General features: G+C 41.7%; 1 protein-coding gene and 1 non-coding gene across 5 annotated transcripts; both read left to right on the top strand.

Moving 5' to 3' along the window:
* AP1AR (adaptor related protein complex 1 associated regulatory protein) lies at positions 1-27,273 on the top strand. Of its 4 annotated transcripts, none has more exons than XM_087816204.1 (10): positions 1-110; positions 5,845-5,893; positions 7,350-7,376; positions 13,536-13,561; positions 18,788-18,884; positions 19,864-19,962; positions 21,973-22,031; positions 22,650-22,723; positions 23,708-23,836; positions 26,222-27,273. In XM_087816204.1, the coding sequence occupies exons 1-10, from the start codon at positions 37-39 to the stop codon at positions 26,500-26,502; spliced, it is 915 nt and encodes a 304-aa protein (XP_087672330.1). In that variant the 5' UTR covers positions 1-36; the 3' UTR covers positions 26,503-27,273. The 4 variants fall into 4 exon arrangements, with proteins under 4 accessions (XP_087672330.1, XP_087672327.1, XP_087672328.1 ...); XM_087816201.1 differs by having other exon boundaries at positions 14-110; positions 21,976-22,031; XM_087816202.1 differs by lacking the exon at positions 19,864-19,962 and having other exon boundaries at positions 14-110; positions 21,976-22,031.
* On the top strand, positions 2,829-2,957 carry LOC148093163 (small nucleolar RNA SNORA11). The gene has a single exon (XR_015714427.1). It is a non-coding gene; the product is annotated as a small nucleolar RNA SNORA11 (small nucleolar RNA).

Raw genomic sequence — 27,273 nt, forward strand, 5'->3', positions numbered from 1 at the left:
CTGGAGCAGGCGGAGGCGCGGCGCCGGGCGGCTGCCATGGGGAACTGCTGCTGGACGCAGTGCTTCGGGCGGCTGCGCAGGGAAGCGGGGCGGCTGCAGCGCGGCGGAGGGTAAGCCCGGGATCGCCGCGCCTCGGGCTGGGGGCCGGGCCGCTGCCGCGCGGCCTCGGGGCTGGTCGCGGAGGCGGGAGGCGGGGGCCGGGGCCGGGGGGAGCTGGCGGGTCGCCCCGCGCCTCGCGAGCCTCCCTCCTTCGGTGGGCGCGCGTCCCCGGTGGTGGCCTGCAGGGTGGGCGCCGGCCCGGCCCCGCCGCCTTCGGACACGCCCTGCGGGAGCTGCGTGCCCTGCGGGAGGCGGCCGCCCCGGTGGCTCCTCCGCCCCGACGCTGCGGTGACGCGCGGGCCGCGAACGTGGGCGCCGCGGGGGGCTCGGCCGCAGCCCCTCGGTGCAGGAGGAGCCGCGGCCTCCAGATCGGCAGCTGGTCTGTCCGGGGGCTCGCGGGTCGCGGGGTCTCCGCCGTCGTTCCGCCCGTAGCGCCGACGCGGGGCCGTGCGCCGCTTTCTCCGGGGATGTCCTGAGGTGGGGGAGCGGCGCCCGGCGGCTCCTGCGGCCCGACGCCCGCAGCCCGCGGCCCCTCACCCGGCCGCCAGGGTGGAGCTTCGCGGTTAGTCCATCTGCGTGTTTTTTATCGTATAAGGTGTTGAAAAGGTTAGAACAAAGTCCTCTGAAGTCAGCTTTGTTGTTAAATAAATATGTCCCAGGAATTCCAACTTAGAGTTGAAAATACGAACCAAGCGGCCTTGTGTGAGAAACGAGGCTCTTTCCCTTTCTAGAGCAGATCCCTGGGTTTTCAGGATCTGCCCCTTTAACCGGCGTTAACAGGTGATGAGGTTGCTCAGCATAAGCACGTTGACGCCACTGGTCTGTAAGGTGCGTCTTGGGGCGCCGGGTTCTTGTGACAAGTGCGCTTCCCGCCCTCGCCCCACTGGCGCCCGTCACCTCTCTGTCCCCGCAGCTCCGGTGGCTCACGGCGTTCCCCGAGTGGAGAAACCAGAACTTAAAACTTTATGCCTCGTTTAATTTTTGGTTTTCCCGACCTGGCGGCCGGTGCTGTTGCAGGGAACGCGCCAGTCACCTAAGTACTTGTGCTGTGTGGCCCACGTAGGGACCGGTCGCTGCCAGATCTTCAGCTTTGTTAGTATTTTACTTGCAGTTTTGTTGTCGGGTGTTACATTCTAACGGCAATAACTGGGTCTTTTTCTTTTTTAAAAAGATATATCCTTATTGATTTCAGAGAGAGGAAAGGAGAGGGAGAGAGAAACACCAATGATGGGAGAGCCATTGATCGAGCCCGCCACCGGGGCCTGTTCCCTGACCGGGAATCGAACCCCGATCGCCTGGATCCTAGGTCGAGGCTCAACCGCTGAGCCACGCCCGGCTGGGCGATAACAGGGTCTTAAAACTTCCAGTTCAGTAAGCGGAAATCACGCAGGGTGAGGCAAGGGTAGTTGTACAATCGTGAGTACGCAAACGGCTTATACTTGTTATTAATTATTATATTTTCCAAAAGAGCAGCTTAGACCTACATTTGCCCCACCCTGTATTTGACGTTGGATTACATTGGTGTCTGTGGGGTTTTTGTTTTGTGCCTTCATGTTGATTTTACAAACTATATTTTCCTAGAATAGAGCACAAGAGCTGGGCAGCACAGGGTTTTAAGGGGCAAAGGATGTCCCTGAATCTGTGTGTAATTGTCCGCAGATATGCCCTGAAAATGTAGCGGTTGGATCTGTACTCTTTTGCTTGTGGGCAGAACTTGAACAAACAAGTCCTGTTGAGGCAACTAGAGCTTGTGCGTTGTGGACATTGTCGTCCAAAATCCTATGATGGACCCTGGCCAGGCAGCTTCGTTGTTACAGCCGTCTCCTGAGACACCACGGTTTCTGGTTTGATCACTTGTCAGGGCGCACACAAGAAGCAAACAGTGATGTGTAACTAAGTGGAATAACAAATCGATGTTTCTCTTGCCCCTCTAAAAAATCAATAAATAAAAATCATGATGCTGGTAACAATTTGTTTCTTTTAATTTGTAAACGTAGGTTTGCACAAGTTTCCTACTTGAGTCTTCTGATGAACTTACTGTTTTACATTAATTTTAATATTATTTTAGGAGCTTCTGGTAAACACACCGATAAGTGGATATAATTAATTGTTATTTACAGAATAAGTACATTTAGCTCTCATTTTTGTTAGCTTTTTTTTTTTTCATCTGGTAGTTTTGATTTATTTCCAGCTCTAGGTCTAGATAGCTAACTAGTAGTTCATGTAAGGGCAGAAACATAGGAGTAAAAAAATTTGATGTGATTTATATTTGTCTAGTAGCTCATGCTTTATTCTGTAGATAGATACTTGGTTGCCATTATTTCTCAGGACTTTGTCACTGGAGAATCTTAGGTACATACTTGACAGAATTAGTGAGTGTAGTTTCTTAAACACACCATGACCTCCACTCTCCCTTACCTCTGGTACCTGCCGTTCCTTGAAACGTCCCTTTTCGATGCTTGGGGGCCGGTTAATTCCTCCTCCTCAGGCTGACTCTCAATGCCCCTTTATTTGAACGGATACTTCTCACATCATGGTGGTAGTTAGTTCACCTGTGTCTATCCTGTTAGTCTGCAGGTGTGTTGGGTACATAGGTATATTTTTATTCACTTTTGTATTTTAGATACATGACTGTGTTCTCATTCAGTAACCCAGGGAAGTAATAACTAGAAGGTTCAGTACTGTAGACACCTAAGCAACGGCAGTTTATAAAAGAAGACGGTGGTCAAGGGGTGTGATCAGAGCAGGGAGCCCGAAGAATGGCTCCTCTGTTTACAACACATCCAACAGGAACTTGGGTTTACTCCTCATGGGTGGCAGGATACTGTGGCCTTCCTGTGACATTACCCCCTATACATGGAAAAAGTAAATAAAAGAGGAGGGTGGTCAGCAGTATCAAATGCTGCACACAAGTTGCAGGGATGAATGAGAATGAGACCACTAAGGTCCCATCTGGCCATCATTTTCCTCTGAATATTAGGCTCCTCTTTAAGGGCAGTGACTTTTCTTATCCCATGTTTTCTGTCTTTGACGTGTTTAGCAAGAAGATTTCTCCCAAGGCGTTAAATAAGTTTATGAACCTCTGTTCTTCCTAAATTTGCCTTCATCAGGGAGGGGCTTATTAAACAGTAAATATTACTTTCTTATTACCTCCTGTGTAGATGCCATCCCTCCCTGAAAAATCTGTTGATGGGTCGTCCCTTGAGGTGTCAATAGTTAAACCTCCTCTCAAGTATTTGATACCAGTTGAAAACTGATTCATTGCAATAATTTTTGTTTGGAATCTGATTTGTAACCTTCCCAATCTTTTGTACAGAAAAAAGAGAGTCTTGGGAAGCTTTTAATTTTTAATAGACTTTGGAACAATTTACTACGGTTTGTTTGTTTATAATGTCAAACAGAAGATAAAGGGACTGACTCCTTTTTTAGTTTAACAGATATTATAGGAGAATGTGAAGAAAAGGAACAATACCAGTGTTGGATTTGTGAGAATTTTTCAGTTATCTTTTACTTAAGACACTTTAGTGTAAAAGACTATTTACCTGCTATGCAAAATAACATGTAGAGCACAAAAGCCTGCATTTTTTCAGTCTATTCTTAAAAAGACTGATTTTATCCTTAATAAAAGATTGTCTTGATATCTGCCTTGATAATAAATATGTAAGCACCAGTCTCCACTTTCGTATCACATTCCTTTCACACTCACAGATTCCTTTACATGACACATCATTCCAAGTTTTAGAGGCTGCCTTCCTACCTCTCTGACATCCTTCACGTGTGGGAGTCCGTGTTCACATGTCAGCAGTAGCAGAGCAGACACAGAAACTTACTCTGCTTCATTTAGAGACAGCTCTCGGGAACACAGGGTTATGCATAAAGGGTGATACTAGGGTCCTTAGGCTGTTAAGAAAAGGGGAAAATACACTTTAATTTTCTTTAAATTGATGTTTTTGCAGTATGTTTGTTTCATCAGCTCAGCTATCATAATTAGTGAACCTGAATATACGTGCAAGGGGTGCTTTCTATCCAGGAATCCTGACACTTTAGGAACCATTGGGGGAAGAAATATCAATGACTTAAGCTCTGCAGGTGACGCCACCTGACAGGCAGAAAGTAGCAATGATTTGAAGTGACTTCTGATGACAGTGAAGGAGGAAAGAGGCAAAGTGGGACTGCATCTGACCAACAGGAAGATAGATCCTGGCTGCAGAAGAAATGCACAACTTCAGCATCCATAATGAAGACACTGAAATGGGTAACGCTCTCGCTGACCTCGGTCCAACCCTCGGTCCCAGCGCAGGCAGCAGCCGAGAGACCAGGAGATCGGAAGGGCAGCAGTGGAAAATTAGGAAAGGCCACCAGGAGCACAGACGTGCCATGGAGACCGAGGCTGAGACCGTCCAACCCTCGTCCTCTCAGTCACCACGTGCAGATGCGAGAGCCAGACAGGGAAGAGGCTGATGGGAAACTGGTTCATTAACGTGGTGGAGCAGAGCTCTGCAGAGACCTGGGACAAACGATGGGTCTCAGAGCAAATGAAGCCAGAAACTTCCTGGGGCAGAATGACAAACTGAAGCTGTCAGACACGTGAGAAGGCAGGTTCATTGGGAAAGACAATAATGCCGGGAACATAGAGGCAGCGGGAAAAGAGGGGACCAAATGTGAGCTGGATGGACTCCATGGAAGACGCCACAGGCTGAGCCTCCAGGGCTGAGCAGGGCTGTGAGGACAGGACACTGTGGGCATCATTCATTCAGGGGGTTGCCAGGAGTTGGAGCCAACTCTGTGGCACATTGCACGCTTTGGAGTGATGAGGAGTCCCCTCCTGCATCCATTGTGGCAGCTGTAACAGAAACCACATTTTAAGTGAAAGTCATATAATCTCCTGGCCCTTCCTATAGGAAAGGAGTTTGAGTGGCTTGTCCCGTACTATCACTCATACTAAGTAGCTACAGTGTGGACATGTCTGTGGAGCGCATATAACAAAGATGCTCGTTTGCATGTAAGTTTTACTAATGGAAGAGAAGGATTCCTTTTTTAAAATGTTGGCTTCATTGATTTATAATTGAGAAAACTAAGATATTTCAAGTGTACATCATGGTGATTTGATATATGTATACTGTGAAGAGAAAGATTAAAATTAAAGTTATTATTTGGCCCTAGTTGGAAAAATTAATGTAACAGATTATGTGGTTGATGTGTGTATGCATTGCTATTATTTTTATTTGTGTGGACTTGGGTGGGGAATTGGAAGCACCTAGCTTTGTGTAAACATGATCCCAGCACCCATAGATGACCACTGTCAGCACCTGGGCGTGTATCCTTTTAGATTTTTGTTGTTTTGCCTATGTTTAACAAAATTGGGAAGATTTATTATGGGTATTTAATACATCAGTATTTTAACAAGGTTTTTTTTTAATACAGTAAAAATGAGATACATTTAAATTTGCTTGTATTCTGTTTTACGTAGTAAATATAATAAGTTAAATTACTATTACAAGTTTAGTAAATATTAGTACCAATAGAAAAATATTGCTTGACTAAACACTTTTAAAGCCATAACGAAGTTTAAAAATCTGGACTATTTATGTTCTTAGGTAAATTTGGTGGTTCGTTCTTATAAATATAAGGTACTATATGTTAAAGAATTTAAAATTGCTCTTGAAAATGTTTTTATCCCATTATATTAATTCAGTTTTAGGATTAAATTTGATTTTAAAGTTGTTTTTCTGTTTTTCTTCCCAGATCCAAATATTTTAGAACATGCTCAAGAGGTGAGCATTTAACTATAGAGGTAAGTAGAGTTGTTAATTTGATTGGGTACAAGTACCTTCAAGAAGGGCTTTTTTTTTTTAGTTAAGGGGGAAGGATCAGGACCTGAATTTAGTGTGCACTGTCTGTATTTCAATGTTGTTGATGCTGGTGAAGAGGAAAGAATTGTGGTGGGACAGGGAGAGCGTATAGGGTAAAGTCAGCAGAAGATCTAGTTCCTGTTCTAATAGAATCTCCATTTCTATTCAAGAAGTAGTGGTTTTATTTTTCCACCCCACACAGTGTAGGGACAGGCTGCTCTTCTCAGTAAGGCAGTGATTCTGCAGGCAGGTGCCAGCCCTGCCCCAGTGAAGAGGTGTACCAGAATCAAAGTAAGTTTATTTTAAGCACCTCCCCAGTAGAATCACCTGAGTTGCTTTTTCTCTGTATGTAAAACATAACAATAGAATCTACCATTGACTTGTCCCCTACTGTGTGCCAGCTACTCCACCATGTAGTTGATGAATATTCTTGCACATAACTCTTGTACAATCGTAGTTAATGTGTGGCAGTCATACCATTTTATGGATGAGAACCAGAGGCTTAAGTGAAGAAATCAGGCTGACACACATGACCTGTCAGTGGAAGAGTTAAAATTCCAGTCCCAAGCTGCCTGCTTCAAGGCTTGAACACTGTACTTTACAGACTTTATTAAATAAGGAAGCATATAAACCAGACATTAGTTTTTAAAAATCACAAACCAATACAAAAATATAAGTTCAAGATCATAATTTTAAACAGTTTTAAGTAATCCCTTTAGCATCCTATGTTTTCTGAACCTTTCATTGTTTTCTTAATCTTTAGACAAAACAGCATTAGCAAGAAAACCCTTTATTCTTTACTTCAAGTGGTTATTTATCAAATTATATTTAGAATGTAAATATTTTAATAGTAATGATTTTCTTTAGGTAATTTGACATGGCTGTTCCTATATCTAGAAAGACATTGTTTTGGGAGCAGTGACCACCATCTAGTAGATTTTCAGTAAATACTTACCTGAATGAATAGATGAATAAATATAAACATTATAAGAGAAGTTCTTGTTTGGGTATCTTTTCAGTCCCTGTTTTTTGAATAATTTTTCCTTCCTGTGATGTTAAATTACTCTGAATTCAAGTGGAAAATTCTGGCATTGTGGATATAAAACATTTGTATGAATGTTCAGTTCAGGTGACATTTTCGTTTATCAGTTTCCCATTCATGTAGAAACACAGTCTCCTTTTTGTTTCTTATGTAAAATCTTAAATCAAAAAGATAGCTTGTCTGGGCTGTCTGGTTAGGACTGTGCAGTAGATATCAAATGAACTAATGTGTAAAAGACACATAAGGATCTTCCAAATATAAAGGTGCATTACTTTTTAGGTGAAAATGTGACATAATTTGTGGGATCTGTATCTTAGACAGTATTTCTCCTGACACTCACTTTCTTGTTCTTTCAGTTTGAGAACCTGGTAGAAAGTGATGAAGTAAGTATTTCCATAGGAGTGTAAAATCCATATCATTCTCATTGCTCATCTGATTAGCTCCAACAGTTAATTCATTTTTAAATAGCATTTACTTCATTTTCCTTTTTTATAATTTTTATTGTTTAGTTCCTTATTTTCTTCTTTCACTACTTTATATTAGCAAATATTCAGGATTTTTTACTATAGAACATATATAATACTACACGTGTAACTTGGTTTTATATAGTTTAAATGGCAGTTATGTATGTTATGTACATCAGCTATATAAAACAGGTTTTAAAATCATTCTTTAGAACTCAAGGGACTTTTAAAAGGGAAATTTATAAACTCTTGCCATTAGGTAGGTAAAACTCCTCAACAATCCAGAGTAGACCCATTCTTCAGTCATAGTTTTCATGAATTTCTGAGGGTGGAATTTATACATGTTCATTCTATAATCAGTTTTTTACATTCAACATTATCTTTTTTATCAGTTATTTTTGGTTGATTTTTTGCATTTCAGTCAGTTTTAAGATAGTCGGTTTTTTTTGGTTTTAATTTATCTTTATTGTTGAAAGCATTACAGATGTCCCCTTTTCCTACCATTGATCCCTTCCACCCTGCACCCCCGTACCTCCAGGCCTTCACCACACTATTGTATGTATCCATGGGTTATGCATATATGTATAAAAATTCTTACGTTACTCTCCCCGCCTCCCCCGCCTTCCCTCTGAGATTTGTCAGTCTCTTCCATGCTTCTTTGTCTCTGGATGTATTTTGTTCATCAGTTTATTTTGTTCATTAGATTCTACATATGAGTAAGATCATGTGATACTTTCTCTGACTGACTTATTTTACTTAGCATAATACTCTCCAGGTCTCTCCACGCTGTCCAAAAGGGTAAGGGATCCTTAGTTTTTATAGCTGCTGGTATTCCATGGAGTAAGTGTCCGAGAAGATGCTTGATATGATTTCAGTCTTCTTGAACTTGTGGAGACTTATTTTGTGTCCTAACATGTGGGTCTATCTTTGAGAATGTCCCATGTATACTTGAGAATGTATATTCTGCAGCTTTGGGGTGAAATGTTCTGTAAATGTGAATTAAATCCATCTGATCTAGTGTGTCGTTTAGAGTCACTGTTTGCTTGTTGATTTTTTGTCTGGAAGATCTATCCAGTAAAGTCAGTGGTGTGTTATAAAGTCCCCTACTGTGGCTGTATTGCTGTTAATCTCTCCCTTAAAATTCTCTGGAAGTCCGTCGGTCATCCCCCCCTCCCACTCCCGTGTGAGTCTTTTGTTCTGAGGTGGGACTTTTGTAGACAGCATATATTTGGGTCTTGTTTTCTTATCCATTCAGCTACCCTATGTCTTTTTTAAAAAAAATACATTTTTATTGATTTCAGAGAGAGAGCAAGGGAGAGGGAGAAAGAGAAACATCAATGATGAGAATGTCATTGATCGGCTACCTCCTGCACGCCACCTGCTGGGGATTGAGCCCGCAACCCGGGCATGTGCCCTGACTGGGAATTGAACCCCAGTCTCCTGGATCATAGGTCAATGCTCAGTCGCTGAGCCAGCTACCCTGTCTTTTGATTGGATCATTTAATCCATTTATATTTAAGGTTACTGATAGGTACTTATCGCCATTTTATTTCTTTATGCCTATGTTTCTCGTTCTTTCTATTTCAACTTCTAATTGCAGCAGTCCCTTTAACATTTTTTGCAATGCTGGTTTGGTGGTGATAAACTCCATTAGCCTTTTTTTGTCTGGGAAGCTCTGTATTTCACCATCTATTTTGAATGATAGCCTTGCTGGATAGAGTAGTCTTGGTTTCAGATCCTTGTTTTGCATTACCTTGATTACTTCATGCCATTCCTTTCTGGCCTGTAGAGTTTCTGATGAGAAGTCAGCTGACAGCCTCATGGGAGCTTCTTTGTAGGTGACAGATTGCTTTTCTCTTGCTGCCTTAAAGATTCTCTCTTTGTGCCCGGCCGGGTGTGGCTCAGCGGTTGAGCGTCGACCTAGGATCCAGGCAATCAGGGTTCGATTCCCGGTCAGGGCACATGCCCGGGTTGTGGGCTTGATCAATGACTCTCTCATCATTGATGTTTCTATCTCTCTCTCCCTCTCCTTTCCTCTCTCTGAAATCAATAAAGATATATTAAAAAAAAAAGATTCTCTCTTTGTCTTGAATTTTTGGCATTTTAATTATGATGTGTCTGGGCATGGTCCTCTTTGGGTTCTTGCTTGGGACTCTCTGTGCCTCCTGAACTTGTGTGACTTTTTCCCTGACCAGGTTAGGGAAGTTTTCTGCCATTATTTCTTCAAACAGGTTCTCTAACGCTTGCTTACTTTCGACCTCCTCTGGCACTCCTATGATGTGAATATTGTTATGTTTCATGTTGTCCCACAACTGTCTTAGACTGTCCTCCTGTTTTTTAACTGCTTTTCCTTTTTGGATCTCTGATTGAGTGATTTTGTTCCCTACCATCTTTTAATTCGCTGATCTGATCCTCAGCTTTCCCTAATCTGTTTATTCCTTCCACTGTGTTCTTTATTTCTACCATGTCAGTCTTAATTTCCTTCATAGTTTCCATTTCTTTTCTCATGTTGTTGATCATCCTTATAATCAGTATTCTGAACTTTGTGTCTAATAGATTGTTTATCTCTATTTCATTTAGCTATTCTGGAGAATTTTCTTGTTCTTTCATTTGGGGCTTGTTTTTTTTTGTCTCCCTTTTTTGGCTGCCTATTTGGATTTGTTTCTATGTATTAGGTAGATGTTCTAGGACTCCCAGTCTTTTGGATGGTCTCTGGTGCAGGCCATTGTTAGAGGCTATTTGTACTGGCCTTAAGTACGCTGTTTGAAGCTTTCTGCACTCCCCAGCGTGTAGTTCCCTCTGCTGGGCCTGGGTGGGTTTGGACAAGACCAAGTTGCGCACCAAGGTCTGCTTTTCCAAGCCTGGGGTCCAGAAGCAAATCAGGCAGAGACTCAAAGCACCCAGAGCCTGATTATTATTCAGTCTCTTAACCTCAGCCTGTAGAAACTCCACACGGTGTGGTGAGAGGTTTTTCAGCAGGGTGGGGCAATTGCTTCCCCCTCAGGCAAAAGCTGCTTGGACAGTAAATGTCTGCCTGAGAAAGACATCCTCTCCCATATGGGGACAGGAATCATTACTGAGCACAGGATTCCAGATAGCTGTCCTCTGAGTTCTATCCCCCAAGCCAGCATCCCTAGGTTCTCTTCACACAGCTCTAGTCCACTCTGCCTTCCTACTGCTCTAACTCAGGGTGTGTGGCTGCACATGAAACTCTGTGGGTTGACTCTTTAAGAGGGTGCTTTCATTTCCAGCCGTCTCTCCCTGGCAGACAGAAACCCTGCTGCTTTTCACAGCCAGGCGTTATGTGGGCACTTTTCTCAGTTCTGGTGCTTTGGGCTGGGAAGGCCAGCTTCCGGTTTAGGCCCCAGAGTCCTCAGTGGGAGCCCCCCACAGCTGTGATATCCTTCCAGACCTTCAGCTGCTGCCTGTGGGAGCCCAGCCAGCCCTCTCGCGTCCACACTTCCTACCAGTCTCTATGTGGTCTCCTCTTTTCTTCCTTGGTTATGAGGGTGCTGTCCAGCTCGTCTTCAGTTGATTATTCAGGATGGTTTTCCTCTATTTTAGTTGTAATTCCAGTTTGGTCCTGGGAGAGTGTCAGTGTAGCCCCCACTGTATCTGCCTCCATTTTGGAATCAAGATGCAGCCACTTTTAAGATGCAGCTCAAGAACAAGTACAAAAATGTTATGATATTTTTAAAAGTACTTTTTAGGGTAAGTGAAATGGGGTTTCTGTTTCCTATGTACTGGAACAGTGAGAAGAGTTTTTATTTGCTAATGTTCTTCTTCACTAAACTGATTGTATGAGTTTGTGCCAATTATTTTCCCTCCCTTGGGCCCACGACCCACATCTCTGAAATGAGGCAGGCTCTGTCTGACCTCTGCCTGTTTTGTTTTCTAAGAAGAGGAAAATTGTCAGACTAAGTTTAAATTACCTTTTAGCCCAGCATGTCCAGTGTGTAATGCTGGGCAGAGTGTGAATTGCCATCTTGAAGTCCTGAGAAAAGCTGTTGTGAGAGAAAGTTACTTAAACTTGTTCAACTCAGTGTTTCCCAAATTAATTTGGGTCTAAATCCTTTTTATAAATAGCAGTACATATTATCATCATCTGGTAGGACACATTTAGGACACTGTACCCTTCTGTTTTCCCAGTAAAGTTTCTCCCCGATATTATAATGTTTCATTCGACCTAGTTTCTTTTCCTTTTCAAAGGTGACTTTAATCTCCGTGTATGTTTTTTTAACACAGTGAAGGCCAACACTTAAGTTGATATTTTTTAAGTTTCAGACAAATGCCAAATGTAAGAGTTATTTGAACTTTTAGTATAGTTCATCCAGCATACTGATTTTTATTTTTTTTAAGAGAGAAAGGAAAGGGGAGGGGGAGAGAGAAAGAGCACGAGAGAGAAACACTGATGTCATTCCACTTATTTATGCATTCATTGGTTGATTCTTTTCTGCGCACTGACCGGGGATTGACTCTGCAACCTTGGCACATCAGCACCAGGATGACATTCTAACCAACTGAGCTATCCGGCCAGGGCCATACTGCTTTTTAAAAGAACCTGTGGTTTCATGTGTTTTCCTGAGGTGCTTTTTATTTGGTTGAGTTGTTTTTTTTTTTTTGGTGTTTTTTATTTTTGCCAACCAGTTTTTTTCTCTCTTGGTCATATTTTGTGTTTGGTTTGGTTGAACTGTTTTGTAGTGCTATTTCCTAAATTCATTTGGTCCTTATTTAGAATTTTATTTTTGTGGTTACATAGTGGGTTTTTAAGACATTTTTTTAACACTATTAAATTTATTGGGGTGACAGTGGTTAATACAAACTTGTAGGGTTCAGGTGTGAGTTTCTGTGTTACAAGATCTGTATATTGCTCTGTGTGCCCACCACCCAGTCATATCTTTTATCACCATATGTTAAGACACCCTTCCGCCCCATTCCCCTGCCAGGGAACTCTGGCAACCACCACACTGTTGTTTGTGTCCATGAGTTTCAGTTTTATATTCCACATATGAGTGAAATCATATGGTTCTTAGCTTTTTCTCACTTTTAGTCATGTAGTTTAAATGTCAGATGTGAATAGCTTAATTATATAAGAGATAGATGAACCCAAATCGGTCTTTAAATTAGTTATGGTTTGCTTTGGAGGAAAAAAAATGCTATAGATAATTTTGTATCCTGTGAAAGAAAACAAAAACAATTTATTCTCATTCAAAGTAGTTATGCTTTATAAACTTGCTGTGAATGCCAGAATATTGCTCCTAGGGAAGATACAGAATTAGGGTCTTGTGAGCTTATGGTCACAACATTTTCATCTGTTGAACAGTATATAACCTTGTTTTATGTTTCTGTTTGAGACTTTAATATATATTATTGGCTCATTAACTTTGAACTCACAGCCAACAGCACTGCAGCCTGAATAAAGCTTATCTAACACGTGTATTTTCTCCATATGAGAAAATGTCACAGTATTTCAGCACTGTGCATGGGGTCCTTTTAAACAGTGAAATCACCAGTAAAAACACAGAAATGTGAAAATCATGGCATGGAATAGGCTGTAAAAAGAACACAGCATGAGAGCTGAAGCGAGTGAAGCACTGTGTACTCCACCTCCCCTGGGATGTGCAAGTGGGCAGCACCAGTGTTTGCTGCTCTGCACAAGTCTGTGAGTGCCCACGGGAGTGCAGGGAGTGTTGGTTGTGAGGTTTCTAATGCACTTTATGTGATAGGTGAATTTGCACTCACACAACCTGTGAGCAATGAAGGCGTAGAGAGTATGTTGTCTGGTACCACCCTGACCCCAGGTGTTCATTGGGTATATAATAAGTTTTTGTTAGAGAATTTATGAAATATCTAACAATTTGTTGTTATATAATTAAGCTAGGTGTTAAACTAAATTTTGCTTTTGCGAAATAGTAAAATGTTAAAGCTTCTAATTTAAACACTTAATAATTAAACTTGTTCACTATGATAAAAATAGATAAGTGGGATTATTTTGATTAAATAAAATTTTTATTGGCTTGCCTGAAATAGAATTAAGCTAATGAAAAATTTTAATTGTTTAATTAATTTTCCGTACAGGGGGAAAGCCCAGGAAGCAGTCATAGGTAAGGCTTCGTTTGTTTGCTTTTCTTGGGAGTTTCTGTTTGAACTTCGGGTTCTGAGGACTGGCGTTGTCATCTGTTTGCTTTGAACAGTTTACGTTTCAGACCCTGACTTTTTTCTTCCTACAAAATTGAGGCAAATAACATATATCTCAAAAGGGTGGTTTTAAACATTAATGTGATGCACGTAAGCGCCCAGGTGCTTTCTTGTAGGGCCTCAGTTGTTACTGAGTTGTTACGCGTGTGTTTTAAAACCATTTACGTTTCCTCTAATCTTCTTTTTACTTCCTTACGATGTTCTAAAGCTTGTTTTACTAATTACAGGTTTTAAATGTCTCTCTGTAGTTCCTAGAACCTCAGTATTCTAATTTATTTAAGCAACCTCTTCATGTTGTTTTAAAAATTACTTGAGAGAGGAAACAAGATGGCGGTGTAGGTAGCAGCTACACCCGCCGCCTCCCGCAACCACATCAAAATTACAACCAAAACACAGAAGCACCATCCTTCAGAGCCTCCTGAGATCTGGCTGAACGGAAGCCCTACAACCATGGAACTGAAGCAGCACCGAGACCGGTAGGAGGGGGGAGATGCGGGCGGATCGGGGCTGAATCAGGGAGACACAGCTGCGGGCCCACACCCAGTGCCGAGGTTTAAACCCAGAAGGGCATCTCCGCAGTGGAGGTTTCCCGGAGGAGTGAGGGGTCCCAGCCCGACAACAGACCCCAGCCCAGGGCTCCAGGTCCAGGAAGAGACATCTCCAAAACTTCGGGCTGTGAAAACCAGCGGGGACTGTTGCTGAGGGTCGAGGAGGCTGCGGGAGCCCCAGCAGCTCCTCTTAAAGGGCCTGCGCAGGGACTCACTCAGATGCGCTCCCTCTGAGCCCAGTGCCGGGCAGCAGCTTGAAAGGACCTGGGACACTTGGGGAGGAACTAACCTGCCTGAAATCGGGGCAGGAGGTGGAGGGGCAGCTTTCTCCCAGGCAGAGTAGCTGGCAGAGGCCATTGTTCCTTTGGTGAGACCTCCCCCCACACAGCCAGCAGGCAGGCACCATATTTGAGTCTCCAGCCCCTGACTCACACCTTTGGCCCTGCCCCGGTGATTCCCGGGGCCCCGCCCTCCCCACCTGCAAGCTCATCCAGGCCATTTCCGGTGGCTTTTCTGTGCAAGTGGCCTCCCAAGACTAATGCTTAGGACTTTCCTAAAATCTCTCAAACAAGCAGCAGCGTGCCCCATACGGCTTGATAAGTGGCCCCAGGCCTGGCACTAGCGGCAGCCTGCATTGGCTCATAGCTTGGCCTCTCCTGGACACCTCCAAGCCTAGCACAAGTAGCAGCCAACTACGGTTTGCTGCGTAGCTCATGATGGGTTGCCCTGGGCAAGACACTGGCACAGGCTGACTTGGCACCTCCCAGGAGACTCCAGAGACAGTGTACCTTGTTATCAGACTCGACCACGCTGGATTACAGCCCTACCACATCCACGAGTGACACGCTTAAGGGGCGCACTTGGTGAACACCAAAGCCCCACTGAAGTAAATCCTGCTCCCTAGGGGTGTCTCCAGCACAGCAGTTTTGGCTGTAGTTGTAGCTGGTCCTCACAGCCAATTGGCTTGGGGGTCAGTTCCTCCCAGTGATGCCAACAACAACCAAGGCTCAACTACAACAGAACAGTGCACACAGGGGAGCACCTAGAAGGCCCAGCTCAGGTGACTGGGGAGGCTGACCCACTGGACCCTACAGGACACCTACTGCACAAAACTCTACAAATTCCAGGAGACATAGCAGCTCTACCTAATACATAGAAACAAACATCTGGAAGCAGCCAAAATGTAGAGGCAAAGAAACATGTCACAAAGGAAAGAACAGAAGAAATCTCTAGAAGAGGAACTAAATGAAATAGATCAAAGCAAACTAACAGATACAGAGTTCAGAATTTTGTTTATAAGGATGCTCAACCATATTAGTAAGAGTATTACAAAAACAACTAAGAAAATCGATGACATATAATAAAGTACCAATTTGAAATGAAGGCTAAATGAACTGAAATGAAGAATAATTTACATGGAATCAACAGTACAGTAGAAGACACTGAGAATCAAATCAGCAATTTGGAATATGAGCAAACAAAGAACACCCAACCAGAAGAGCAAAAGGAAAAAAGAATCCAGAAATATGAAGATACTATAAGGAGCCTCTGGGACAACAAGTGGCCCAACATTTGTATTATTGGGGTGCCAGAAGGGGAAGAAAGAGACCAAGGAATTGAAAACCTATTTGAAAAATAATTACAGAAAACTTCCCCTACCTGGGGAAAGAAATCAACTTACAAGTCCAGGAACCACAAAGGGTCCCAAAGAAGAGGAACCCAAAGAGACCCACAGCAAGACACATCATAATTAAAATGCCAAAGTTAAAGACAGAGAGAGAATCTTAAAAGCAGCAAGAGAAAAGCAGTTAGTTACCTACAAGGGAGCACCCATACGACTGTCAGCTGATTTCTCAACAGAAACCTTGCAGGCCACAGGGGAGTGGCAAGAAATATTCAAAGTGATGAAAAACATGGAACTACAACCAAGATTGCTCTACCCAGCAAAGCTATCATTTAGAATTGAAGGTCAGATAAAGAGCTTCTCAAGATAAGAAAAAGCTAAAGGAGTTTATCACCACCAGACCAGCACTACAGGAAAAGTTGAAGGGTCTTCTTTAAGAAGAAGCTAATGAGCAAAAGAATCTGACGAACTAAATAGATCCAGAGACATTGACACAGGCCACAGACGGTCATATTTCAGAGGGAAGAGTGGAAGGGGTTTGGAGGGTGGGAAGAGATTAACCAAAGAAGTTATATGCATATATGCATAACCCATGGACACAGTCAATAATGGAGTGAAGGCCTAGGGTAGGGGGAGTGAGGTGCAGAGGGGGTCAATTGGGGGGGGGGGGAATGGGACACCTGGAATACTTTCAACCATAAAGATAAATTTAAAAAAAATAAAAATCAATAAAAACATTAAAATTAGTTGAAAAAGAACCATTTAGCTTTAACTCAAAATTTAGAGTTCTTAACATCAAGAGAATATTTAAATATATTATTTCATATTTTGAATGGATGTTTCTTTACCTTGTTAGCTTAGCTAACATTTATTAAGCATTGTTACATAGCCAAGCACTGTGCTCAGCACTGGGATTAAGAAGTCAGACATGTTCTCTGCATTAGAAGGAAGAGTGTCTTGGTCTAGGAGGTAGTCCTGGAGATGGCTGATTCTGGTATGAAGTAGGAAAAGCAGTTATAAAACATGCTGGGGAATCCTATAGGAGAGGCTCTTTGTGCAAAATGTGTAAGAGAGGTATGTCCAGGTAGACTTCTTTAAGGAGATGACATCTGGGTTGATCCTTGGATGTTTGGTTAGTGGTGACTGTCCCGAGGCGGAGAGCCTTCTAGACAGAAGGAATTGAATGAACAGGTGGGAGAATTGACTGGAAAGAGGGAGGATAGGGGAACTTGGTGTTGATGGAAATATTCTGTACCTTGTGTCCTTGGCAGTTATATGAGTATACACAGTTGTCACAACTTAAGGAGCTGAACACTTAAAATTTGTATTTTATTTTATGTAAGTTAGACCTCAAAAAAAAATAAAGCCCTGGCAAAAGTTAGAGCTAGAGGAGCAAAAGTGAGAGACATTATCTGTAGGTGGCTGATTGAGACCATGATATTTCTCAGCATCACCTGCCTGAGGTTGGGGACAAGGAGCACAGGGCGGTTGGAGCCTTGACAGAGCAGTGTCTGAGGTCTGAATAGCGGACATGAAAAGAGGAATCTGAAAACAGCTCAGGAGTGGTGGCGAGAAGGTCCAGGACAGTGGGGCAGCCCTGGGAGGAGTGGAGACAGGTGCAGACTGATGGAATGGAGAGGCGTCCGCACTGTTGCCTGAGCCGAAGGAGTGAGGACTTAAACCTGTACAGTGTTTGCCAACAAGCCATTGGTCACCTTTGCTAGAATTACTAGAGAGATGGGAGCAGAGGGAGACTGCAGTGGCTGATGAGAAATGCGAGTAGGGACATCGAAGGTAAGAAGCACAGCAGTTAAGGGCAAGGAGCTGGACTGCGGGGTCCAGGTTCCAGCTCTGCCATGTCCCATGTGACTTCCTTGCACTTGCTCATACGTGTAATCTCTGTATCTACTTTGTTTCTCTCATACATGTAACCTCTGTATCTACTTTATAAGGTTGCTGTGAGGATTATAATTAGTATACGTAAAGCCTGAAGAGAGCCTGAGATACCAAGTCAGTATTTTACACTTAATTTCTAGGATTTGGGCTGAAATGGGATGAGAGGAGTAGCTAGAGATGGATCTAGGTCAGATGAATGGTTTTCCTTCTTTCCTCCCTCCTTCCTTGACAAAAGAGAGGTGGAAGCAGAGAGGGCTGAGGGTGACAGTAGCTGCCAGGTGGAGCCATCAGAGTTCTCTGGGCAGCATCGATGGTGCAGTGGCCTCCGTGGGCTGAGGAGTACGCTGGTGGAGGCAGACGCCAGGTAGAGGAACAGGAGCAGGAGTTGATGGCTGACGCTCTTTGCTTCCCAAAGTGGGTGAGGCTGACTTTAGAGAGAAGAGAGTTTGAGTGGAGCTTGATGGTAGTGCAGAGATTCTTCTGGTTAGGGTGGGACATGAGAGGCAGTCGACCAGGTATAAGTAAAGGGTTGTTGCCAGTGGCTGAGGGTCAAACAGGTTGGATTTTCTCAGGCAGCTCAGCAGAAAAGGCAAATCACAGCCTTGGTCAGAGCATGAGTCATCTGGGTGAGGGAGGCACAGTGACAGGTGCAGGAAGGAGTGTGTTGGTGAGAAAGTGGCTCAGATCTGCCATGGTGCCCACACTGGCTGGAAGGGACACAGCCAGGACCCGATCAGGACACTGACTGGGATATTTTGTGATGAACATTTGGGGAGGTGGTCCAATGGCTGGAGCAGGGCCAGAGTGAAGGTAAGTAGAGTTCCCATTTCTTCAAAGATGGTTGTCATTAAAAAAATACTCTGATCATACATCATCATACTCAACTTTCTACCAGAATATAGCATGTGTTAGAACATGTGCTTTTTACTCTAACCAAGTTATAGCATCAGATTGCATTAATACATTTTCATAGTAAATTTCATAATCTCAGTGTTTTTAATGAATGTTTTATTTGGACTCAGAGTCTTCAGAAGTTTTCTTTTTTTCCCTCTTTTTCTGTCCAGGCCTCTTACCGAGGAGGAAGTTGTTGACCTACGAGAGAGGCGTTATGATGCTATTGCTGAAAAGCAGAGAGACCTTGATATGGAAACTCAAAAGGAGGCAAATAGTCTTTTATATGTTGTTATAAAGGGTCTGTGTGTAGGGGGAAGTTGTGCATAAAAAGCCATTTGGCCTATATTTAAATATATACAGATGAAATTGTTTAAAAATTAAAAACTATTTCAGCCTATTATAATTTGTTTCAGTGTGGTTTAACTTATCAGCAGTCATATGCAGCCAAAAATGAAGAGAGTACATTCTCCTAAAAAATATCTTAATTCACAAGTAGGGACTCTGACACACACCTTTGTATTTAAAACCAACTTTAAAAGTTTACTCTGTTTCACAGTAAGTGTGATGTTTTTTTATTAAAAGTCTTTGTAGCATATTTATTTTTCTTAGTAAGTGAACCAAGTACTTCTAATGGTCGTAAATGTATTTTAATGTATTCACAGAATGCCCTGTACTTACATTAGATAATCTATAATAATATTAGCTTAAAGAAAAAAATTGTGTTGAAACTTGATGCTGAGGTTTTATTTGAAATGCAGTAGATTATCACTAAAGCAGTTTGTATGCTATTATAGGAATGGCAAGAAATTAAATGTGAATAACTTGGCAGTAATACAATTCAGGAGACATGGGGCAATGAGATGTGAACTCTGGAAGTTCATTTAGTTCACTTTGGTACATGGTGAAATGATTGGCCTTATGAGGGCCAAATCCCTTAAACTTGTCAGGGCGATAGGAAGTGGAACCGTTGTTGAGAATTCCGAGAAGCAACTCTGTATTTATGCAAATTATGCTACCAGTTCATAATTTCAGCTTCTAAAGAATTCTGTAATATGATTGACTTCATTTGAGTTATTTTATAAAAAGAGAAATTGAGATGAGACATCACAAAAATTTGAATTCCATTATGCTTTGAAGAGATCAATTTTTTAATAATTTATTTTTATTTTATAAACAAACATTTTGTTTTTAGAGCAGTTAGACAGGTTCTGATTTTGTTAATCCTTATTGTTTTGTTCATGTACAGTTAGCCTTACAAGAAGAGAAGTTAAGACTAGAAGAAGAAGCTTTATACGCTGCACAGCGTGAAGCAGCCAGGGCAGCAAAGCAGCGAAAGCTCTTGGAGGTGAGGGAGACCCCAACATGTGTTAGGGCTGCTTTCTCCTGGTTTTCTTTGACGGATCTTAGTTGGGACTTTCCTTTCCCCTACAGTCAAGGGCTTTCATTTAATGAATGTATTCATGCCTGTAATTTTAGGAATTTAAGGGCATATTAGTTGAATTTTTAACAGCTAGAAGTAACATCAAATTATATGCTTGATACCGAATGCTGTTTTGCCTTAGATTAGCAGATAGTAACTCTCGTTTATCCCAAAGATCAATTTTAGTTTTCTAAAATTCAGTATTATTTTGGAAAAGTAAATACACTCTTAGAAAGGAACAGGGCAAAATTATCCTTTTTTAGTTTAATTTTGTCAGTTTTTGTTGTTTCTTGAAAAACAAGTCCTTGAGTTGCTGGAATTTATTATACTTCCTAGAATCAGGTAAGCTGTGCAGTTTTGCTCCACAGGGATATTGTATATTTCTCATCTTTATTCTTTGTGTCTTTGGGAGGTTGGGAGTTTGGGTCTTGAGAAATCTCTGGCATGTTATCAGAGAATGCAACAGATTTACCAAGTCGTACCATGTGCTAATGGCGTGTGGCATCATCATGCCAAGCATCTTTGGTAGCAGGCATTAATGGGGCCCTGGCTAAGTTTCAGGTACTGTTCTAAGCAGTTCACAAGTTTTACCTTGTTTAGTCCTCAAAATAATCCGAGGACATAGGTAGTATGTTGAGTCTCCATTTTATAGATGAGGAAACCGAGGGACAGAGAGATTAAGTACCTGGCTTGGGATTCTGCAGCTAATAAATGGCACAGCCAGAGTTCAGGCTCAGCAGTGCTCAGCCAGTGTCCTGCTCAGTATCTTCCAACATATTTTGCCTGTATGAACTCTCTACTGTAACAGAGAAACGGAAACAACATGTCTGTCACAGGCTGTGTGATTTCTGTGTGGCCTATGTCTTTTATCTCTCTCACTCTCGTGTGTGTGTTTCAGCAGAATAATCAGATTACATGGGGAATGTCTGTTTGTTTGTTTTTGTTTTTAGTAAATTCTAAATAGTAGGAAAGTTTAAAAATTAACTCACCTCTACTAAGAAATAAAAATATTCTGGTTATAATGTAGGCAACTTTTTTTTTTTTTTAATATATCTTTATTGATTTCAGAGAGAGGAAAGGAGCAGGGGAGAGAGAGATAGAAACATCAATGATGAGAGAGTCATTGAAATAGCCCACAACCCGGGCATGTGCCCTGACCGGGAATCGAACCCCGATGGCCTGGATCCTAGGTCGATGCTCAACTGCTGAGCCATGCTCGGCTGGGCTAGACAACTTTTTACTGTAATAAATTCTCATCTGCTTGCCTTTTAAAGACTGAAAGCATTACATATGCAGCATCGGGCTTTTCTCTTCCTGGACTGAACATTGAATAGGAACACATAGCAGTCTTCACTGCTTACACAGCACACACCAAAACAGACAGGTACACAGATACATGCAAGTGCATTGGTCGTCACAACAGCCCTGTGAGGTTGAGGTTGCTGGGAAGTATTACAGCCTCTGTGATTTACAGGTGAAACAGGAAGCGAAGGACATGCTCGGGACACACAGCTAATCACTGTCAGAGCTTCAGCTCTGCCAGGTCTCCTAGGTCCATGCTGCTTCTCTCACCCAGAACAGAATTTCTTGGACTGTTTTAACTAGTCCCTCATCCTTCTGGTTACTGGAAGTTCTTAGGTGTAATAAGAATGTTAAGGATATATCATTTTAAAGTTATTTTTTAAAACACTGATTATTTTGACCACTTGAGGATTATACACTGATAAATTGAGAGAAATTCTACCCATAAATATGAGAATGTAGAAGTAAACAGTGGTGAATTTAAGGAAAAATACTTCAATAGAAAAACTTCCTAAGGTTTGTTTTTTTTTTTGTTTTACAAACTACCAAAAACCACATTTTGGTGTTGCACGAACTGGTCTTAACAACTACACTTGTGCGGCAGTGACTTTGTTCTGCTTCATGTTTCCAAAGCAGGAAAGGCTGGGCACTGTGCATGGATGCCGCCCTTCCAGTAGTGCAGAATGTCAAGGGTGAGTAGCGGACCACACTGACTGTGTGGTCGAAAGTGTTATCTCCTCTGCTTGTCTGTGTACATACTCATGTTTGCGGGTTCCCCAAAAGATTGTTGCTTCTCAAAGACACTGTCTTGCAAGAATACTGAGAACATTTGCTTTATGTTGAAAAGTGATCACCATTTGTTTAAATTGATTCTATTACAATTTTAAGAGGGGCCACATCTTCTGTGTAGAAATGATGCCATAACACACTCAATGCCTTTGGATAAACTGTTTATGCCTGGTTGTTTGTGCCTCTCTTAGCCCCTCTCTGCCCTTACAATATGTGTGATCATTTTTGGAAGAGTGTTTTCTACTCATTCAGAGCACCTCCTCCACGCTTCATTATTATAAGTTGTAAGGTGGGACTTAGGCCAAGCTTTGGAGATTTGACATCAGGATTAACCAAATTCTTATTTCCAGTTTACTGCTAACATTAAGAAAAATTAAGACCTATTTTCAATTGGTTATTCTAATGATACAGTAATTATGAGTTTGTGTGGAATAGACCGTCAAGCCAAAATGTCATTAATTTAAATATGTATTATATTACATCTATGAATATATAAAAAAATTACTTTACTTTTATTACAGTTCAGGACCAGAAGACGACTTTGAGTCTTGTTTGAGAAATATAAAGTCACAGTATGAAGTTTTTCGAAGTAGTAGTAAGTCTTTTAAAATATTTGGTGTACATTTTAAGTTTCCTTTGTGCTCATTAAACAAGATGATAATTGGAGATCCTGGCTCTGTGTCTGTGAACTTCCCATCCTTTGATTTCTGTTGCCCAGATAGGTCTGTTAAAGGCCCTTAATTACACAATATCTTCTTTCCTTATTTGTTTGTTTGTTTTATTTTTAAATATATCTTTATTGATTTCAGGGAGAGGGAGAGAGAAACATCAATGACGAGAGAGGACTCATTGATTGACTGCCTCCTGCATGCCCCTGACTAGGGATCGAGCCCTCAACCTGGGCCAAGATCTCCTGGATCCTAGGTCAACGCTCAACTGCTGAGCCAGGCCGGCTGGGCCTCTTTCCTTTTTTAAAAGGAGTTGGGGGGTGGGGGGGAGCAGGGCAAAGAATAGTCTCCGGCCCTTTCTGTGGTTCTATGTGGGAAGTCACGGCCTTCATTTTCAGTTTCTACTCTGACCCCACCTCCCTCAAGGAAAAGAAAGGAAAGGTGGGAAAGCTGTGCAAAATGTACTTATTTTAATTCTTACAGATTGATTCATAAAGTGAAATGGTTTTCTCCATGTTTAAAGAGGGAAAACTCCCAATAATGGAGGCATGGCCGTGGTTTCTCTGCAAAGTACAGGCTGCTTTTCATTTGTTTTCCCATTTTTATCTTTTCATTCGTTTTTGGCCCCGCTTTGTAATAGACTATCATAATACCTAGACTTCATTGTATTTGAAAAGTTTGTTATTCATTTAAATTTGCGTGTTTGCTCTATGGCTAGGTGGCAAAACATAATAAGGAAAGGAGGGGGAGCCCCGTATGTTATTCTGCAAAGGCCACTCTAAAAGTGGGTTCAGTCTTTCTGTGACCTTAAAAGCCATGGCAAAGTTTGGGGAGAGACGATTATTGCAGAATGAACGGTTGTGGTAAAGAGTAAGATGACCACATTTAATCATATGTGGTGTATGTTCTAGGACTCTCATCAGATGCCACAGTTTTGACACCAAATACAGAAAGCAGTTGTGATTTAATGACCAAAACTAAATCTACTAGCGGAAATGATGACAGCACTTCCTTAGATCTAGAGTGGGAAGATGAAGAAGGTATTTTATATTCACATTTTACCTGAAATGTCTAATTTAATCTGTGTTAATTTATAGAAATCAACTTGGTATTTTACTGCAATTTAAACTGAAATGAATGCAAGGCTTTGAAAAATCAGTGTGAAAATTTCTTAGGCTCTTATTGTATTAGTGATTATCATTTGTTAATAAATTGTCTAAAAAAATTGTCTAGAAAGTTGCCTAATTTTTAATGTTTCTTAAGATTTAGAATGTATATGTTAATTTCTCATTTTAAGGATTTTGTCATCTGGCCCATTGATCCTCAGTAAGAAGAATTGGTGCCCGCTAGTGGGCGCCCTAAACCTGGAAGCTAATCACCTTGGTCCGTTATCAATGAGCAGTTTGTTTCCCTGGTGATACGGAAGCTGTAACACAGACAGGAGTTTGAGTTTTAGCTGCATGTCTTCCTAGCTGCAGTATTTCAGGTAGATTTCTCAGTCTCTCTAAGCTGTGGTCTGTTTTCATAAAAGGGACTAATAAACCTGCTTTAAAGGGTGATTTATTCACTGGTGTATCCTTAATGCCTGGTACATAATAGGCAGTTGATAAATATTTGAACAAGTCAAGGCATGAATGTTGTGAAGATAAAATAAAATTTCTATGAAATATACAGTACAGGGTGTTGCAAATAGAAAGTGCTCAAAATTATAGCTAAAATGTGGATTTCTTTTAAAAAGGCTATTCCACTGAATAAAGCCCAAGACTTCATTTTCACTTTAAAAAATAGAGAATCTAAAAAGGAAGAACCAATTATAGAATGTAGGACTTTAAGAAAAATAATAAGCATTAAATTATGAGGAGTGGACATTAGATATCCTCCAGTCAAAGCCGTTTATCAATAAAGAAACAGATATATATAAGGCACTTTCCCAAAAACTGCATTCACTTAAGTCTTCTCAGCTAAGTAGTGTTTCCCTACTCCTTATTTGGATTCCAGTCAACAGACTTTAAATTTATTTTTATTTTAGCATCTTGTTCAATTTGATTTGAAGCCTTTCAATTATTATTTATTATTATTTTTCTTAAATATGTCTTAATTGATTTCAGAGAGAGGAAGGGAGAGAGAGAGAGAAATATCAGTGATGAGAGAGTCATTGATCAGCTGCCTCTTGCATGCCCCCTGCTGGGGATGGGGCCCGCAACCCCGGGCATGTGCCCTGATGGGGAATCGAACCACAATCTCCTGGATCCTAGGTCGATGCTCAACCGCTGAGCCACACTGTATGCTAATCACATTTGTAGATAACAAGACTTTGAAGGCCATTATTCAAGTCATTAACAGAATTATTAACTAGCTAGGTGAGGGCATTGGAAACCTGCCTGCAGGTCCAGCTTCCTTTAGACATAGCGTTATTCAATCAAATACAAATCCACAAAGTTATATGAGCATCAGCTCATACTTTTATCTTGTCTATAGAAATAACTTGCCCTGCTGGGTTGAGTCTTTGTGATTTTTCATGAGTGACAGATAACTGATACAGATTTAAATCTTCTATTACTGTAGGGTTTGATTCTTTAAGGTCAGAAAACAAAATTATTGAGTGTGTCTAGGGGTGTTCTCTTGAAATCCCTTTCCTAGTCCTAGGTTTTTAGTCCTATTACTAGTGTTAACCCTGCACTTACAAATTCAGATCTCTGTCCTCCTTCCCTTCCTTCTGCCAATAAAATGGCATTGTGTTTTTCTCCCAAGAATTTGGAGTCTTTCCATTTACTGGCCAATTTCTTTCTGTTCAGAATTAGATCTAGAGTGGTTTCCCTGGAAAAGACTCTGCTCTGTTGTGGTAGCAGAATAGACGAGGGGCACAGGCGTGGAGCTCTGTGACTGCAGGCAGGTCACTTTCTTCGGTCTGCCCCAGTTTCCCAGCTGTAGAACAGAGCGTGATAGCTGTGTAAGTAATGTACGTGAAGCACATAGAACATTAACGGGAACCTAGTAAGTGCTGGGAAAGTATGTTGTTATCATTGTCCTTAGGCTTACAATTACCTCCGGGAAAGGAAATGATCTTCTGGGTAGGAAAGGACTTACTTGGCAAGTGCATGAATTGGTCCGTATAAGACTAAGAGCTATTGAGGTCCTCCATTCATTCCGTTTGATTTATGGCTCTTCAGACATTTCATCTTATTAGAAGGTCAGTGTTGCATCAGAACTGTCCTTGGTTGAGTAGTAATGTACATTTTTATCTAAGGCACATGCTAGGCCGAGACCCAACAATTACCCATAAAGGCCTCCATTGTACTGCTCTTTAAGTTAACTCACAAATCAAGTCTGAATGTTAAATACAAACTATATTGTTAAACTGGGAAGTCTTTTAACATAACTTTTTCATCTTCACTGAGATTTTTATAACTTTGACCAAATAATAGGAATGAATCGAATGCTTCCAATGAGAGAGCGTTCTAAGACAGAGGAAGACATTCTCCGGGCAGCACTCAAGTGTAGCGGCAAGAAGCCTGGAAGTCATCCTGCGTCAGCCTCTGATGACTCCAACGGGCTGGAGTGGGAGAGCGATTTCGTGAGTGCCGATGTGGATGACAATGGCAACTCCGAGTACTCTGGGTTTGTGAACCCTGTGCTAGAGCCATCTGTTTCAGGGAGGAAGCCGTCTGATGGAGGTCAGCAGAAACAGGAGGGTAAAATTCTGTGACCCTGCTTAGCAGTTATGACCAAATCCTAAAAACCAATGAGAATGTATAAGCTGTGCTGAGCCTCCTCGTAGGGAGGTAGAACCCAGCTGTGAATGCTGAGAGAGGGCACGGGGGCGGGGGCAGTGGGCTATGTCTGACTTGCTTCAGAATTAAGTGCCCTTTCATCACCTGCCTTCTGAAAACAAGCTCATGGTTCTGTCATGTTATCAGTTACCTTTATTTTAACTCCTTTAGCACATTCCTGTTTGCTATTGTGGAGTTTCATTTTTAAAATAAATTTTGTTAGTTTTACTTAAGTATGTTTTCATAAGCTTATTTCAGTAGCTGTCTGACGATGTGAAGGCATTATGTGTGCAGACTCGAGGGAGCACAAGGCCGGAACGCCAGACCCAGATTTAGAACAGTGCTCCCTCTCCAGCATTGCTTATTCCTGCTACTGCTTACAGTTTGTAGCTTAGGAAGCACAATTAGTTTTAGTAAATGACCTTAAAGAAATGCTCAAGTATCATTTCCTTTCTACACTTCTGCATATCCACGTGTGATGCTGTTGATTCAGGCTAAAACTCAGGATATGATGGGGTAAGATGAGCTTTCTGAGTTTGGACACTTAAAGTTGGTAATCAGGAGTAATATTGAAGAAAACAAGTATTCTTAGGTTCTTTACTTCCTTGTACACACACTATAAATATTGACTTTAAGTTAATTGATATATTAAATTTCTAGGTGTCATTTTTAAAAATTTTTATATTTCCAGTGACTGGTCTTAGATT

Source organism: Miniopterus natalensis, chromosome 4 (genome assembly GCF_054644295.1).
Source record: "Miniopterus natalensis isolate mMinNat1 chromosome 4, mMinNat1.hap1, whole genome shotgun sequence".
Classification (NCBI taxonomy): domain Eukaryota; kingdom Metazoa; phylum Chordata; class Mammalia; order Chiroptera; family Miniopteridae; genus Miniopterus; species Miniopterus natalensis.